Here is a 19,807-nt window from a genome sequence, read left to right as displayed (position 1 = left end):
GAAAACAATACATTTATGATCAATAAGCAGCCCCAGATAGCACAGACAGTTGTCATCTCTTACCTTATGCTGTGCGCATCAGGGCCATTCTCCTCTGTTTTTGAGGTGATGTGCATAAGTAATACGTTTATATGTCTGACGTGCTCCAAACACAGTGAATTATGTTTGATCAAACAAAAGAATAGTGAAATATGAAAACAATGATCGCTCCCTGTGGCTTGTACAACACCTCTCATCAGTTGGAATACAATAACTTTAGCATAGTGGAATTATGGTGGAGACATTTTTCTTTTCTCCTATGATTACAGACATGTGCAGGAACCACCAAAATTAATTACAGCACACTATAACCACACACAACCTAAAAGGTACACTTTCAAATATGAGTTTATAAAAAAATAAAAATACAAAAAGCGCCTCTTTTTTTAGGTGTTTATTGTAACACAGACAACATATACAGATATTTTAAACACTTTCAATAGTGTTTTATGAAAATTAAAAAGGTTTTCTTTAAAATGAGACCAAATCTTTGCATTTATACCTCTGCATGTGAATTTGGGAAGCTTTTAAATTTGGTTAGGCAAAATCCAGGCGGAAATCCCAAAATAACAGCAGAGTTTGAGTGGTTAAGTACCAATTCTCACTATTAACTAGTGGCTTAAAGGCTTAATTGCTAATTGTTAAGATATTGGCTGTTTATTAGTACTTATTAAGCACATATTCTGCATGATCTTATTCTACATAATCCTACCCAATACCAAATCCCAACTATTACTTGTTAGTTATTAATAATCAGTAGATTAGGAGTTTATTGAGCAAAAGGTCATAGTTGATGGCATGATTATAGCGAGAATTGGCTCTTAAAAAAGTGTAATCTGATTCCTTTCTTATGTTGAACACAAAACAAGATATTCTGAAGAATGTTTGAAAAAAAAAAACACAGCCATTGACTTCCATTGTATTTTTGGTTCCACAAGTCAGTTGTGTTTTCCCCAAATTCTTCAGAATATCTTGTTGTGTGGTCAACAGAAGAAATACCTTAATGTTAAGTGTGTAATACCTTCACGGTTTTGGCAGAGCTGTCCCTTTAATGCTAAAAAATCAACAATTGTGTCAATATGATTGCAATGTTTAGGGTTGGCATTAATAGAGCTTTCAGAATCTGAAATGCTGTTAAATTGGGAAAATGTATTGAATATCCCTACTCATGTTAACTAGTTACAATAATGGTAACAAATTTGGTGGTATTGTGGTTTAGATTGCAGATTTAGTCCTCATGTTGTCATCAGCATTCTCTCCATCAGTGTTCAGAGTCTTGTCATTGTGCTGACTGGAGAAATCGCAGCATCATCAGTGACACATCTGCTCTGCAACCAAAACAGCTTTTAAAGGTACAGAACCAGAACTGGGTGCCAACGACTTCTTGAGAAATAGGTTTTCTGAGAAAAAAAAGTATATATACAAATATATGCAGTTGAAACCAGAAGACACTCTAAAACAAGGAACATAACCATTTTTAAAAATGTCTGATGGTAAATCATACGTTTAATATTTTAGATCCATTAGGATTACCTAAATGATTTACATTTGCTAAATGCCAGAATAATAAAATCTTTTTTTTTTAGTTAAAAGTTTACACACATTTCCTTGGTATTTTTGAGCCTATGCTACTAACAGAGTTGTAAATAGGCCAACTATATTATACACGCTACCATAGCATGGTTCAAAACACTAGTATTTACAGTACTATAAATTACGTTTTTTTTCATGTGGCTACTGACTTAAATACAGACTTAAAAAATACACACACGATGTAGATGTTTAAGAGAGCACAGAGTATTTCCTATAATATATTTTCTTCTCTAGTAGCCTAAGTCTTATCGTTTTTTTTTTCGGCTAGAGTAAAAGCAGTTTTAAATGTTGGAAAATGAAATAAAATGTTAAGGTTAATATTATGAGCCCCTTAAGCAACATTCATACCACTGTTATCGACTTGCCTTACCCTAGCTAAGCCTTAAAATTGCACTTTAGGATCCTGAAGCTCTAGTATTATGTACAGTAGGCTAGTGTCATCATTGCAAATATGCAAATAAATAGATTTAGTTATTTAATTAAGTTATTTAATAGTTATCTAATTTAATTATTAGAAATTAGTTATTAAAACTATTACGTTTAGAAATGTGCTGCAAAATTGGATGGTGGGAAACATACAGGGTGGCTAATAATAATAATTCAGGAGTGCTAATAATTCTGACTTTAACTGCAACGTTAAATGGACGTCTGTTAAACAAGAGATAGCTAAAACTGAACGAAATGAAGATCGGCTTACCTAAATAAGCCGGCCGGTCTGCAGATGTGTGACAGTGCGGCAGTGGCTCTGCTTGTGTGAAGTTTAATTCTGGCTGATCTCCAGTCAGTCTCTCAGTCAGTCTGTCTCACACCATGGCTGAGGGCAGACGCCTGGACCGGGACGATGATCTGCCGGTTTACCTGGCTCGACCGAGCACGGCGGACCCGGTGGCGCGACAAAAATACGGAGGTTTGTTTTGTAACGTAGAAGGAGCGTATGAGAGCAAAACCATCGATTTCGACGCTCTTAGTGTCGGTCAGCGAGGCTCCAGAAGCCCGAGAGCCACAAACACAGAAGAGCAGAAACCCTCAAAACAACAAACCAACTTTACAGCTTCACAAAGTGGAGGAGAAACTGAAGACAAGACACAGAGCGCGTTTGAAAGGGAGGATCTGCAACCGACGGTTACCAAGGTATGTATGTATGTATGTATGTATGTATGTATGTATGTATGTATGTATGTATGTATGTATGTATGTATCTATCTATCTATCTATCTATCTATCTATCTATCTATCTATCTATCTATCTATCTATCTATCTATCTATCTATCTATCTATCTATCGCGTTTAACCATTTCAAGTGTAATAATTTACCACTGTTTGTTTATACACAGCAAACTATTGTGTATTTGTTTATAAGTTGGTGTTACCATAGCAACTATAAAATCACCAAAAATTCAAGTACATTACTATGGTATTGTAACTATAGTAAGCTACTCTTGTGTATTTTTATGTGGTTGACTAACTATCTATCTATCTATCTATCTATCTATCTATCTATCTATCTATCTATCTATCTATCTATCTATCTATCTATCTATCTATCTATCTATCTATCTATCTATCTATCTATCTATCTATCTATCTATCTAAATTTATTTGCCAAAGCATGAATAATTACAATGTTATACTAATTTTCTTCTGTAATGTAATAATGTGTGTGAAAAACGAGGAAACAGGGTGCTTTTAATGCAGAGTCACATGTCAGCGCTGTTTTCAACAGTTCTGACTGAAAATCTATAGCTGTGAGGCCTACACATTTTCTACCGACAGCCTTCAGGCTTGACAGCTCATTTATTACTCAAGTTAAGTCAGGTTTAATGTTCTTCACACAACTGTTATACATTTCCAGGCATAAAACAACTTCTTATTTCAATCAGTCCTACATTATGTCTGACCTTGACACATCAAGTCTTCAGTTATTAGTTAAACTTTAGTTTTACCTAAATCTTATTTAATTATGCAAAATCATACCTGTTAATCTGTTTTTGAAACAATTGAACATTCTTCATTCATTCATTCATTCATTCATTCATTCATTCATTCATTCATTCATTCATTCATTCATTCATTTATTCATTTATTTCTTTATTCATTTATTTCTTTATTCATTCATTTATTTATTCATTCATTTGTTCATTTATTTATTTATTTATTCATTTATTCATTCATTTTTTTATTAATTAATTAATTAATTAATTTATTTATTTATTTATTTATTTATTTATTTATTTATTTATTTATTCATTTATTCATTTATTTCTTTATTCATTTATTTCTTTATTCATTCATTCATTTATTTATTCATTCATTTGTTAATTCATTTGTTCATTTATTTATTTATTTATTTATTTATTTATTTATTCATTTATTCATTTATTTATTTATTCATTCATAGTTATAATTGTTAATTTATTGGGTAACACTTTAATATAATGGTCCAATAGTTAATATTTATACACATGAAAAATTAATAAACAACAATACATATATTATAGTATATATTTAACTTTTGCTAATGTTAGTTAATTAAAATTAAAGTGATTTATTGTTCATTCATGTTACCTCGCATTGTAACAAGCACAACTATGAATTTTAATAACGCATTAGTAAATGTTAATTTATTTGACTTTTTTTAACATGTCTATTTAGGTTATTGTATTCAAAATGCATTCATTGAAAAATGTAGTTACACAAACCAGGGTGTTTGAGATGTATCTTTATATGTATTATAAGTTTATTTAGGTTTATTCTTGCTAAAATTCTAGAAAATGAAGTATAAAATGTTTTTCTCCCAATATTCTTGTATTCTGCCTTATCTTAATCTAAAAGCACCATATTTCACAAAACTGTTTGAAACTTTGACTTGCATTTTGTACCTTTTTTTGTTGTTGTGAAGATCTTATTGCTGTCAGGTGATAGATGGAGTCTCTTATTAAATGTGGCCTTGATTTAATAGACATTTTGCTTAATTTAGCGTACCAGCTGAATAAATCTCGTTCAATGTTGGCTTGTTTTTGATGGAAGCAACAGGAAGCAGCTGCTCCTGTCAAGACAAATTATATGAAATAATTTGCTTTCATAATGTCATTAGCCTGCACACGCTCATTTGGTACGTTTAAATATATATATATATATATATATATATATATATATATATATATATATATATATATATATATATATATACACACACACACACACACACACACACACACACACACACACACATATATATATATATATATATATATATATATATATATATATATATATATATATATATATATATATATATGTTTCAGTCTCCGACTTGTTGTGGTTTTTTTGTTTAGGTTTATTTATATTATTTATGCACAATAATACACAACATAATACAGTAGGTGCAATTGTGTTTTCCATTCAAATTTCCATTCCCTATAAAACCCATGTTTCCTAAGTGCACGTCCTTATACTGTAAAAAAATAGTAAATGCATTTAAATGTGAAAACACAGGTCTGTACAGGCAGGCAGCTTACAACATAAACAAACAAGACGAGGGTCAAAAAACAGGGCAAAGCAAGGCAAGGAAAATGCATTGTAACAGTATAGGAAGACTCATGAAAGAGGTGTGCATGTATGTGTTCCATGTAATCAGTTGATGAGCAGCTCCCAGCCTTGAGTGTGTGAATCACTTGACCAGCTTAGCCAGGCTAGGAGTCCAGCCAAAACCAGCTTAGTCCAGCTTAAATCAGGCTGGTCAAGCTGGTTTTAGCTGGTTTTGGCTGGTCATTTTCCAGCCTGACCAGCTAAGAACAGGCTGGAAACCAGCCTAGAAGTGGCAAAACCCCTCTAAAACCAGCCTGGTCAACTAGCTAAAACCAGCCAACCAGGCTGGTTTAAGCTGTTTTTTTTCAGCAGGGTGATTATTCAGATTGCTAATAATTCAACTGTGGGTATTGTAGACCAGTGGTTCTCAAAGTGGGGGTCGGGACCCCCCGAGGGGTCGCGGGGCAATGAAGGGGGGTCGCCTGGTGATTTCCAAAAATCGGTTTATTTTTATTAAACCATAAGAATTAACATATTTTATCCATAACTATACTGAAAATTAAAATAGTCGTTTATAGTTACTATATACTTTATAGTTACTATAGTAGCTTATAGTTACTAGTTCTATTGGATTGCGACCCCTGGGGTAATTACATTATATTAAAGGCAGCAATAGCGTCAGATGCATTTTGATTTTATAACATCAGGTTATACTTTCTGGCACATTTAAAGCACTGACACAAATTTAATTGGTGTGTCTGCGTCATTGCATGCAAGGTTTTTGTATTTATAACCACCTCAGAGGATATTGGGGGTCGCGAGTCACTGGCATTGTTATTTTGGGGGTCGCGGGCTGAAAAGTTTGGGAACCCCTGTTGTAGACAAGCAGATTATGCTCTAAAAATGTCTTTCAGATGTAAACACTCCAAACCACAGCGTGCTGTCAATATCACATACAACATGTGCTGATTTACATAAAACAGAAACAGTTCTTGTGTACTATATTAAAAACCTTTTGTTACTTATTTCAGCTCTCTGTTTTTAAACAATCAAATAAACCATCGAACTGTGCTTAATATATTTATCCTGCGAATTTGATCAGCTTTGCTAATGTTTACACACACATAGCCTTGTTCTGAGTTTACATTGCAGCACACTATGACCATAAAAAAAGTGCATGTTTTTGTGTAGAATTTGACTGAAAGCACTGAGCAGATTGTAAAGGGTGTGTAAACCTGAATTATTAATCATGCTCGGGGAAAAATTGTGCCAACTTTATCGGTTTATAGTGTTAGCAATGGCAAACCGTCTTAATCAAACACCGCCATCTAGTGGACAGGAATAGCGCTGACTCAACTAGAAGCTGAAGAAGCAGCTCATTATTTCTTTCAATCATGATTTGGCTAACAGTTTCAGAACATTGATGTCATTTTTTTAAAAACTCTAAAAGTCATTACTTTAACACAAACTCTTAAGTGTTTAAAGCTTTATTTCTGTATAGGGTCACTTATATAATCCAATTATCATACCCCTGCTGAAAAATCCAGCTTAAACCAGTTTAGGCTGGTTGGCTGGTTTTAGCTGGTTGAACAGCCTGGTTTTAGAGGGGTTTTGGCCATTTCCAGGCTGGTTTCCAGCCATTTCCAGCCTGGTTTTAGCTGGTCAGGGTGGAAAATTACCAGCCAAATCCAACTAAAACCAGCTTGACCAGCCTGGTTTAAGCTGAATATAGCTGGTTTTGACTGGACTCCCAGCTTGGCTAGGCTGGTCAAGCTGGTTTTAGCTGGTCATCTCCCAGCCTGACCAGCTAATACCAGGCTGGAAACCAGCCTGGAAGTGGCCAAAACCCCTCTAAACCCAGCCTGGTCGGCCAGCTAAAACCAGCCAACCAGCCTAGGCTGGTTTAAGCTGGATTTTTCAACAAGGACACTCTCAGAAATAAAGGTACGCGAGCCGTCACTGGGGTGGAATACACATTTGTACTTGAAGGGTCCATGCTGGTACCTCAAAAGTATATTTTAATACCTAAAAATTTTAAGAGGAATACTTTTGCACTTTTGAGGTACTAATATGTACCCTTGAGGTATTAATATGGATCTTTCAGGTACAAATGTGTACCTTTCGAGAAGGTATCACCTGAGTGACAGCTCACGTACCTTTAATTCTGAGAGTGTACAAATACCATAGGAACATTACTTATAACGTACACATTGCTTCATTAAATAATCATTAAATATTGTTGTTTAAAATGTAATTAATGTTTTCTTATCATTTTGAGCACTTGTATATCAGTTTACCTCGTTTTAATCACTGTTATTTCTGGTGTAATGTGTGAGACTTGCGATTTGAGACTGAAATAATTAGATGTTTTATTGGGTTATTTTTGAACAGCTGATTTTAGTTCAAAGAAATGAGGATGATTGATTGCATTGCAGGCGACGCAGTGGCGTAGTGGGTAGCACGTTCACCTCACAGCAAGAAGGTCGCTGGTTCGATCCTCAGCTCAGTTGGTGTTTCTGTTTGGAGTTTGCATGTTCTCCCAGCGTTTGCGTGGGTTTCCTCTGGGTGCTCCAGTTTCCCCCACAGTCCAAAGACATGCGGAACAGGTGAATTGGGTAGGCTAAATTGTCCGTAGTGTGTGTGTGTGTGTGTGTGTGGATGTTTCCCACAGATGGGTTGCGGCTGGAAGGGCATCTGCTGCGTAAAAACTTGCTGGATAAGTTGGTGGTTCATTACGCTGTGGCGAACCCGGATTAATAAAGGGACTAAGCCGACAAGAAAATGAATGAATGAATGCATTGCAGTAAAAAATACACTGGTTTTCTGTTTGTTTGAATTTACAGATGTGAATGAAAATGTTGCTCTTGTATTCAGTTCTGCATTATTTTATTGTTTTACACTTTCAACCTTTTGAAAAGAGATGTGTAAATGTGCAAAATGTCCTGTACTGCTTGTTAGCCAATGTTTCGGGTGTGAATGTTGACTTAAGTTTTGAGAATTTGATCCTGCGGACATGATGAGGATATGCAGTACTGATCCACATAATATTATCTAATCCTTTTAGACTGAGAAGATCCTGTAGTAGCTGATCTGTATGTCATCAGGCAGATGCATTACAAATGTGTGTGTGTGTCTGTCTGTGTGCATGTAAGTGTCTCTGTGCGTCTGTGTGTGTGTGTGTGTGTGTGTGGGGTGGTCTGGACAGGGGGGCTCTGCTCAGACAAAGGAGCCTCATGTCAGGGTGGATCAGAGCAGCTGTTCTCCTCAACACACACTCCTCTTTTGTTCACCGTCACTGAGAAACTGCCTGTCTAGTCTTTGATTAGCAACATTACAAAGGTAGATGTAGTAGACACGTCTGATGCATTCAAATAACATTCAGGCTTAAAAATGCAAGCCAATATAGCCTTTGCAGATAGAAATATCTGAGATCAATTCTCTTGAGAATAAAATTGTTTTATTGTAATGTTAATAAAGGCTTTTTTTCTAAAAATGAGCAAATAATCTAATATTGTTTGATAAAAGTGCATTTAAAGAAGTTAGGGATAAAGCAGCCTACATCCAGGAAGGTGGAAGGTGGCAGAATAAAGCTGACAGAAACTAAAACAGCTGATGGAGTATACACTATTTTTTTTTGCTATTAATTGGCTAGCCTATCATAATAATTAATATATTATATGTTCATGATTCATAGCCTTTATGAACTTCTGACACAAGTAGGCTAATAAATCACCAATACAAATTAGTGTTCAATTTAGATAAGTAAATAAGTTGTAATTAATTAATGCATCAATTAATAATGTACAATATAAGTTCTTACACAACATCAAACTGTAAATCACTTTTTGTTTTAAGCCGGTTCAGTGAAAAGAGCTGTTCGAATGAACCGATTCAGTTGAATAAGATCCCAGCACCGCCCTCTGGCGGTTGAAATCCCACATGACACCCGGCGGGGCGGAGGGAGGAGCCCTTAAATCAGACAATCCCGAGCAGTGTGCGCCACCACTAACATCAGCAAAAGGGCAGAATAAAGACAGCTGCATCCACCGACAACTAACCATGTCTTACCAAGGCAAAAAGAACATCCCAAAGATCACTGTAAGTCCGTGCATTTATATTCATCCTTCAATTAACGCAATCTTTAATTGTCTGCATGTTTGCAGCAAAAACACTGCAGGATTAAATGCCAGGCTTCAGTCGTGTTGGGCTGAACTGATTGTAAAGCATTGCACTGTTCGGACAGAGTCGCATATGTTGATCTCCAGGATTTAAACATGTTAATTATCCCCAAAATGGGCGTGGTTTTGTTTTTCTCGGCTATTATGAACTGCGTTTGTGGATGTTATATTGCCGGACTGAGCGTGTGTGTGGCCGGTGTACTGCAGCAAGACTATCACGCCCATAAATGAGAGCACACACTACAGTTACTCACACAACATGCAACTATTGCATCAATTTGATTTCAGTCCTGCTTTTTAAAGATCAGCAGTGTGTGTGTGGGCGGTGGTGTGGGTTTTGTTGTGATTTGGAGTGTTCTGTTGCGGATTTTACAGGGATGTTCTTTGTCTCAGATCTTCAGCCTCATGGTGCTGATGCTGGAACTGCGCAGTACGCACACACACACTCACACGAGCATCACACGGCTTTATTTAGTGTGTAATAAACATGGAGCATAAAAAAAGTCTAAATGTTATTGAAAAAATGTAGTAAAAGCAAACGAATTGAATTGAGCGGAGTTCAGTAGTCTGGCTGTCTGCAAAATGAGGTGTGGTTTTCTCTTCTCTGACTGACGCCGCTGTCAGATGCTCTGGACATCAATATTATTGTTCAGCATGACCTACCCAAAAGACTGATCCATCTCTGCACATTAGCTTCAGGCCTGCACTGCTGTCTGAACGCACAATGCTCACTGGTGTCTGACACACACACACTCACACACACACACAACCCTATTATTTTGCTTGCCCCTCCTAAAATTAATCTCAAATCTTAGTAATGCAGTTTTAAAGGGAACCTATTTTTTTTTACAAGATGTAAAGTAAGTCTGTGATGTGCCTAGAGTGTATGTGTGAAAATTCAGCTCAAAATATCACACAGATAATCTTTTATAGCTCTTAAAACTGTTCTTTTAGGCTTTGATTGTTATGTCGTTTTGGTGACTGTCACTTTAAATTCCAATTTTTAAAGAGGGCGGAGCTACAGATGCCTTTGTGTCAGCATAGTAGCAGATTCAACGTCTTGTGCCATTGAGAGGTGGTCACTAGTGGGCGGGGCTTTCCCCCTCTGATGACACGTACAAAGGGAGAATGTCAATCAAAGTGTTCCTGCAGACTGATTCTCTCAAGTGTGATTATAAAAATAAAATGAATAAAATTTGACCATTAGGAGCTGGTTATATTCACACACTGCTGCCACACAACTGTGTTTAAACCCCTTATAAAAGGGATTTTTGCATAATAGCTCCCCTTTAATATACTGTAAGTGTGCGAGGACTAAAGAAGCAGCAATGCGCACCTTACATTCTTATTAAACAAAGCTTTGTGCAGTTGTTTGAAATTTTGAAATGTCATGCTGTGTTCACACCAGACGCAGAACGCGCGGATAAATCACGATATTTGCGCGTAAATAGCTGCAAGAGCATTTGAGTTTACTCGCTTCATTCGCGGGTCAAATTCCTTTCAGAACACACGCAGATTCGCGTGATGGGCAGGGCTTCTGTCTGCCCGGTGACTCTAGCTTCGTTGGATTTTATTAAGAAAATAACAGTGTTCATGTGCTTTATGAAGGCTGAAAAACAGCGTCGATACGCTTAGGGCCGTGTCTGAGTCCACTAGATCCTTTCAGAGGCGCACCCAGCTCAGTGAGCTCATCAACTCCTCCAGAAACTTAACTGGATGATGAAGGCTTTCAACGGTGCTTTTGATTGAGCTGACCCCAGTTTGATGAGCTGTTGTCGGTGTCAGCTGGAGGATTTCCCCCCAGGACACCAACAACAGGCGCTTCGTCAAAATCATGCCCCCATAAGAGCAAGCTCCTGATTGGTTATTGCGGCGCCGCCATTCGGGCGTATCGCGCCGTTTGTGCGAATCGCGCCATTCACACCATGCCATTCGTGCAATTTGCGTCATTCACACCACGCCATTCGTGCAATTCGCGTCATTCGCGCCGCGCCATTCGTGCAATTCGCATCATTCGCGCCGCGCCATTCGTGCGTATCCCACATCAGAAGCACCAGAAGTGTTCTGCAATACTATATGAACACAATCAATGCATTCTAGTTATTTTTCTGATGTAAATACATGGTGATTACACCATTGATCCATTCCTTACTTTAACCCAAACTTTAACCTACATCTACCTCCAGCCCGGTCCCTTGCCCTACCCGAATCCCTCCTCAGGAGCATCAGAAGTGATCTGTAATACTATATGAACACATTAAGTAACTTTTACTCATTTTCTAATGTAAGTACATCTTAAATACACTGTTGACCTATCTCTTAACCTTTAACCAACCCATATCCTCAGACCAGTCTCTAACCCCACCAGTGTCCCACCTTAAGATCACCAGAAGTGTTCTGCAATAATATATAAACACAATAAGTACATAGCACTTATTATCTGATGTAAGTAGATGGCTATTACACTGTTGACCTATCCCTTACCTTAACCCAACCCTTAATGTAACCTACCCATGCTTCCAGACCTGTCCCTAATCTCATCCACCCTCAAGAGCACCAGAAGTGTTTAATAATACTATATGAACACAATAAGTACATTCTACCTATTTTCTGATGTAAGTACATAGTAATTACACTGTTGACCCATCCTTTATCTTAACGAAGCTTTAACCTACCCATAACCCCAGACCAGTCCCTAACCCTACCCATAATCCACCTCAAGAGCACCAGAAGTGTTCTGCAATACTACAATATATGAACACAATAAGTACATTCTACTTATTTTCTGATGTAAATACATGGTTGATCCATTCCTTACTTTAACCCAACCTTAAACCTACTCATACCCCCAGACCAGTTCCTAACCTATACTTGTATCCTACTTCAAGATTACCTAGAGTGTTCTGCAATACTATTCAAACAGAATAAGTACATTCTACCTATTTTCTGATGTAAGTACATGGTAGTTGTACACTGTTGACCCATCTCTTCACCCAGGGATGTCAAACTGAATTCCTGGAAGGCTGCAGCCCTGCACAGTTTAGTTCCAACCCTAATTAAACACACCTGATTAAACTAATTGAATCCTTCAGGCTTGTTTGAAACCTACAGGTAAGTGTGTTGGAGCAGGATTGGAACTAACTCTGCAGGGCTGCGACCCTCCAGGAATTCAGTTTGACATCCCTGCCTTAACCCAACCTTAAACCTACCCATACCCCCAAACCAGTCCTTAACCTATACTTGTATCTTACCTCAAGATTACCAAGAGTGTTCTGCAATACTATATGAACAGAATAAGTACGTTCTACCTATTTTCTGATGTAAGTACATGGTAGTTACACTGTTGACCCATCCCTTACCCTAACCCTGTCCCTAACCCTACCCATATCTCTCCTTAAGAGCATCAGAAGTGATCTGCAATACTATATGAACACACTAAGCACATTCTGCTTATTTTCTGATGTAGTAATTAAGGCCACTTGATTTATTTTTTAGGGATGTTAGGATGTGAACTAGATGATCATGGCTCACTGTCTTATGCTGAATTCTCTCTGGGGAGTCTGATGCTCCTGGCTATAGCAGCACCCATAATTCAGTCACAGGGCAGGGTGGATGTGTGGATGTGTTGATGTGTAATGGTGGTTGGTCATTATGCATCTAAACGGGTATGTTCCAGTGTTTTGACTGCTATGTTGGCAGAATAGACGAAATTCTCATGAGCGTACGGTAAATATTTTGGTCACCCAGGCAACAAGGCTGCAGCTCTGGATGCATACAGAGAGGTTTTCTTCAATCGCGGCCCATTATTCTGCACAAGCATGGCTAATGCTCCACGCCTTAATGTCCTTTGGCTCGGCGTTCTTTGGCTGCGTCTTCCCCCCACTCCCCACACACGCATAACAAATGACAGCACTGTTTGTGTGCAAGGCTCAGACTGGACTCTGGCATTTGTTGAATTGTCCGTCCCCTTTGAGTGAATGCGCTTTCTACACATTCAGATTGTTCCTTTATCAGCATCCTGCAGTAACAGTTCTTGCCCCCAAATGATGTATGAATACTTTTGCTGTTGTCTTTCAAACAAGACATGCTTTTTCTATTGTGTTCCTCATATTAAAGTTGAGTTACAGTGTTTATTTTGCTAGCTCTAGCTCTCACAAGACTAATTTAATCAACCCAGGCTCATTCTGAAAACATAGTCCCGCAGACGTTTCTGGAGACCGTGAAATACGTCCCGGGAGGTACGTATTTGCAAAGTTTTTGTTTGTGCTTTTTCGCATCTCGATTTGCGCCCGCGCTGTTCTCGCGCAAAGCCGCCGTCGAGTGACTGTCTGTCTGACTGATTGATGGACTGAGCGACCGGCAAATCGGCTGACCCACCCACCTCCTTCCCTAAACCAACTGGTTTTACAGAAATTCCCACCTGCTTGCTTTCCTAAACCCAAGCAACGATTTACAAATGACGTCCTCGTCTGATTTTGACCGCGTTTTCGGATTTCACCACCCTCTCACCCTGTGATGAACTCGTTCACTTTATTTTTTGGATTCTGTTTTTGTCTTACCTGATTTCTGGAACCACTCTTCCGTGGACTCGAACCCGGTCGTCACGGTCAGCTCCCCTCCTAGTCTCCTCTCCGCCGACGTACAGGAAGAGCTAACCGGACTTACTGGTTGCAGCGGGAAAGCCCTCGACACAGAGGTAAGCTGTCAGCCAGCGAGCGCGAAGAGGAGCGGCGTCACACCGTCCTGTAGCATTTGCTTAAAGCAATTAAATGCAGCCATACATACCTCAGGCTACGTAACTCGCGGTCTCCAGAAACGTCCACAGGGCTACGTTTTCAAAAAGAGCTTGGGTTGAATTTATTTTGACAATGTTTCAAGCTACTTAACACCGACACACAAGAAAGCCCTGAATTTCTTAAATGTCAATCGCTCTTTTATGGTCACTGAAACCTTATTATATTCTTTGCCAACATGATGGGTTGTTTATTGTGAATAGTCACTCTGTTAAAGGTGTGATTGGGTCCATTTGGAAAAATTACTTCTTTAATTTTTTAGAGACCGTGACAATTAATACCAAACTCGACCATGTCTGGGACTCAGCTTGGGCGATGTCGACAAATTTGGCATTGTATGATGTCTAATGTGAAACATCACAATCGATGATGGCATTGTTGGATTGCCATCGTCTATCGACCCAACCCTGTCTGGGACATATCAAAGTTTTCAACCCAGGCTCATTCTGGAAACATAGCCCCACGGACGTTTCTGGAGACTGTGAAATATGTCCCGGGAGGTACGTATTTGTGCAGTGTTTGTGTTCACGAATCTGTGAAAGGCAGCTGTGCGCGCTTTTTCGCACCCGCACTGTTCTCGCGTAAAAAGGCGCCGGAGGCCGTCTGTCTGTCTGACTGACTGACTGAATGAATGACTGAACGATTGACTGGGAGGCCAACCCAGCCACCCTCCTCCTCCTTCTTCCCCAAACCCAAGCGACGATTTACAAAAGCCGTCCAGAAAAAGAAAAGCCCTTGTCAGATTTTGACTGGGTTTTCGGATTTCACCACATTCTCGCCCCGTTACGAACTCGTTCGTTCTATTTTTTGGATTCTGTTTTTTGTCTTACCTGATTTCTGGAACGGCTCTTCTCCGGACTTGAACCCAGTCGTCGAATGCAGCCGGCTCCGCCAGCCTAACATGACTAGCTAACCAGACAAACTGGTTGCTGCGGGAAAGCCCTTCACACAGAGGAGGTGAGACATCAGCCAGCGAGTGCAAAGAGGAGCGGCGTCACACCGCCCCGCTTGAAAAAAATTAAATGCAGCCATACATACCACCGACCACGTAAATCGCGGTCTCCAGAAACGTCCACGGGGCTACGTTTTCAGAGTGAGCTTGGGTTGAAAATTTTGGACCCAAAATCTCTTGTTAGATCTCAGGTTTTCAGGTCCAAGTAGACTTGTGAAGATCTCTAGCTCATCTTACTGTAACTTGCCTCTGTTTCACATGCTTAAATTTAAAGGTAATGTAGGATTGACCTAGTGGTTGAACTAGGAATTGCACTCTAAATTCAAAAGATTGGAGAGGAGCTTTTTTCACCTGGCCCCTCTTCCTCCAACATGACACACAAAGGTTGCAAGATTGACGACACCAACAGATCGTACTCATTTCTGAAGATCAAGCCTTACACAATTAAGTATTTAAGATTTGTGAAGTCATAGAGCTCTGGATAACTCGAAACAGCAACTGCTAGTCACTCTTCCATCTTTAAAAGTCTCCGTAGTCATATTGACAACACAAACACTGCTGTCACCTCGACAGAAACCCCACCTCTGCTTTCATTTGATTGCACAATAAAAAAAGATGTGACTGTTGTAGCTTATTTTTCCATTTAAGTGTTATTTAAATAACACTTAATTTTCAACTGCGGGCGCACAGTGCGCAATGGCAAAAACACGAGGTGCACCAGCAAAACACTCAAAAAAGATGCCTTTTAATGCAAAAAATGCGTTCGGTGTGGTCAAGTCCTTACACATTAATAGTTCTGCAGTGTTTAACCTGATATATTCTACATTTCTGGGTTCTGTTTCAACATTCAGAACTATTGTTATGGCATTCATCCTCTTTTCTTCACCTATGTTTAGCTGCTTTGGCACAGTCTACTTTTTAAAAAGCACTGTAGAGTTTAATCTGTGACGGTGCAAAATGGTTCCTGCCAAAATAAAGGTCAATGATAATGTCCCCTGTTTGAACTTACTGTAATGAACCGAAGTGACTCCATTCTGCTTCTAAACTGACTATTCAGAAGAATGTCACTCTGGGGATTTTAAGCCCAAATTGATGTGACACATAGAGCGATGCATGATGCAACATCCAGCTAATTTGAAGCCATGACTTAATTTGAAAGTACAGGACAATATAAATTGGACATTTTTAGTATCAGAAGTTGTTTTGTAATAGAAATAGAACCTCATATGACCTCTTTCTGTCTTTGTGTGTCTTGTTTTGACAGAGCGAGAGGCTCCTGATTAAAGGTGGTCGGATTGTGAACGATGACCAGTCCTTCTACGCAGACATCTATATGGAGGATGGAGTCATCAAGTAAGCTGCATGCACACACACACACACCACACACACATACAGTGGGTGACAGTTCAAAATGGCCACATGTGATGCCACGGCGGGACAAAGGGATTAAGAAAATGTTTTTAGCTGTAACAGCAGTCTCCGACTATGCCACCAGGGGGCACAAAGGGACGAGATGCGAACGAACAGAAATATACAGTAGCTGTAAATAGCCTGTGTAACGAATGTGGCCGGATCAGACACATAATTATTTTGCTTTATCCACAACCTCTCCTACCCAGAAAATGTATATGTGGGGCCCGTAAGTTTGGCCTATCTTGACCCACTTTTGATATATATATGAATTGTTTTTGAAGAAAGAAAAAATTCTATCAATCAGGTCGCTTCAAGAAAAAGCACAGCCATAAAGCGAAATGCTTCAAGGGTTTATAAAAACATTCTAGTCGCGACACATCAACATATTTGACCCAGTTCAGGCCCAGCTATAGGTTATTAACTTGGCTGAGACTTGGCCCAGATATGGTCCACGTTTGCCTCTTGTATGGAAGCCAGACTGAAGCCGCCTTTCCATTGCACACAACGTTTGGACACGACTGTCGGAATACGCCCCCTTGTGGCAGTCGCACAGTATTTTCAGTGTTGTCGTGCACAATGGGGGAGAAGCTGATTCTCACAGTGTCTGAAATAAAGGAGTGCAAGAGCAAGGGCCTTTATTCTGTGTGCCTTTGCATGGTTTAATGAATGAATGAATGCTAGAAACTCATAGACCGCTAAAATATTGAAGGGAATGTGGAGACAACATTAAAAATGTATATTTTTATTACTTTCTTACTTATATTTATAAAAAGAATTTTATTTTAAATTTATTAATATACACTTTTTATAATTCAAAAAATAACCATATAAACTCCTATTTCTCATCTCGCACGCACGGACCTGCTTGTACAACTCTGGAAAACATCACATCCGGTCAACCGGTCGCATACGGTCTAGTCGCAGGAGTTCAAATATTTCCACGGATCCGAATTTTCCGCATATGGAGATGATAGGAGAGAAGTATTGCTACAGGGGTATTGAAGCGTTTTGAATTACGAGTACATCAGGCATGTCCTTATAAACCACAGTTATAGAGTACAACTAGGTTGTACCCATAAACTAGAGACCTGCGCGGGACTAAATTTTGAATCCCGCTCCAGCCTGTACCCGGCAGATTTTACCCTGAACCAGACCGCTCCCGCTTACGTTCAGCATTTGTTGTCCCGACCCGCCCCGTTTTCTACCCGGCGCGCCCGATCCCGCTAAAGAGCGGGGGGGAGAACAAAACTGAAAACCACCCAGCTATACAGTTTCCAGACAGCCTATAACAAGCTGTCTGTATATAAACACACACACACAGCACCAAGCACACACACACAAAGCTCTCTCTCATTCGTGCGCGCGGACTAACACAAACACACATACACACGCACACACACACACGCACACACACACACGCACACATAAGCACCAAGCACTCACACAGGCAAAGCTCTCTCTCTCTCATTCGCGTGCGCACACACACACCTCTCATTCGTGCGGGCGCACACATACACATACACACACAGCAACAAACAAGCTAAACACAGCATCGCGCTATTTCATTTACACACATACATACGCGTGCTCGCTCGGGAGTCGGGAGCAATATTGCTAGACGGCCCGCTCTCGTCCAAAATGAAACCCGTTACCGACTGCTCCCGCTCTTTTTTGGAAATTTGTCCCGCGCCGCAGAAATCTGGTCCGGTCCCGCGGGAATGCAGACCTCTACCATAAACCACCAAAACCAGTTCTCTCACACACACACGCACACACAAACACATTAAAGTTCATCTTCTTCTGGAGGTTTTCCGATATGTAGGCTCTGCTTAATGGATGGTCACTCCTCTTCCTGTTCGACTCATATAGATTATCTGCATGTGTTTATCTCATGCACAATGCACTGATAATGCACTTCACCGTTACAAACACTTAACCACAGGGATAAACACAGGGATATCATGATTTATCATTTGGCTTGTATGAGCCACTGTTTTAGTGTGTTGGAAACTACACAGATGTCATGTAAAATTGCCTGCCTCAATGTAGAGCATTTCGTGCTTTCTTACAATCATTGTTTGTGTTCATTTGAACAAAGAAAATCCTATTTTGCATGCCACGAGGGTGTAAAGCATGGATTATCCCTTTCAAAGGAATTTCAAACAGTTTCACTGTGCTGCTTTTCGATTGTTTAGAGTTGATGGTAAAATGATTAGCCCTCCTGTGAAAGTGTTATGAAGGGGAGTGACACAAACAACAGAAGTTTGGATCCACACGCAGGTTTATTCAAAGTCAGGCAAGCAATGGTCTATATGGGTGCAAACCGGTGTTTAGAGGCAGTCCAGAATCGTAATCAGAAAACAGGCGAGAGGTCGTGAGGCAGGCGGCAGACTAGGACAAATGGTTAACAAGGCTAAGGTCTAAACACAGGCAAACAAGACAAGAGATACACTTTGTAATGTCACTATACAGCGAACAAGACTCTGCAAACTGAATGGGTGAGTGTGTGGCTCTAAATAGAGTGTGCAATCAGTCTCTGACAATCCTCAGGTGGTGCAGGTAATCAGTCTAGATGAGGAAGCATGTGTGAGTGTGACCGGAGTGCATGTATGAATATGTAGTCCAACAATGGCGGAATTGTAGTCCAAGGTTATGGTGAGTGAGAACTAGTCAGATCTAATGGAATACGATTGCTCGTAATCGTGACAGAAATGTAATTAACTTTTGTATACATCCCAAGTGCTGTTTAACCGAGAGAAGATTTTAAATGTTTCAAATTTATTAATTTTAATAACTGGCTTCTTTTGTCTTTGCCATGATGATTGCACATTTCATTTCACTCGCTTTTCTGGAAGATACTAGTATTCATCTATTCAATGATTTTCTTTCAGCTTAGTCCCTTTAATAATCAGGGATCGCCACTGCGGAATGAACCGCCAACTCTTCCAGCATATGTTTTAGACAGCGGATGATCTTCCAGCTGCAACCCAGTACTGGGAAAAATCCACTCTCATTCACACACATACACTACAGCCAATTTAGTGTATTCAATTCACCTGTTTGGACTGTGGGAGAAACCAGAGCACCCAGAGGAAACCCACGCCAACATGGGGAGAACATGCAAACTCCACACATAAATGCCAACTGACTCAGCCGGGACTTGAATCAGCATACTTCTTGCTGTGAGGTGGCAGTGCTAACCACTGAGCCACTATGTCGCCAATGCTAGTGTTTAGCTTCAGCAATTTAAATGTTTAAATCAATCAAAGGCCTTTATTTGTCACATAAACTTCCATGCAGTCAAATACAC

The 19,807-nt window shown here is 39.5% G+C and overlaps 1 protein-coding gene across 3 annotated transcripts in view; it reads left to right on the top strand.

Annotated features, from left to right (window-relative positions):
• Positions 1-2,423: 2,423 nt before the first annotated feature.
• dpysl3 (dihydropyrimidinase like 3) overlaps positions 2,424-19,807 on the top strand; it is a 50,213-nt gene continuing 32,829 nt past the window's right edge. Inside the window, exons 1-2 of one of the 3 annotated variants that reach the window (XM_087299673.1) lie at positions 2,424-2,763; positions 16,349-16,437. In XM_087299673.1, the coding sequence (XP_087155799.1) occupies positions 2,443-2,763; positions 16,349-16,437 (410 nt within the window). In that variant the 5' untranslated portion in view covers positions 2,424-2,442. 3 annotated transcript variants of the gene reach the window in all.

Source organism: Danio rerio, chromosome 21 (genome assembly GCF_052040795.2).
Source record: "Danio rerio strain M-AB ecotype USA chromosome 21, GRCz13ab, whole genome shotgun sequence".
NCBI classification, from domain to species: domain Eukaryota; kingdom Metazoa; phylum Chordata; class Actinopteri; order Cypriniformes; family Danionidae; genus Danio; species Danio rerio.
This window is presented reverse-complemented; position numbering and strand designations above follow the sequence as displayed.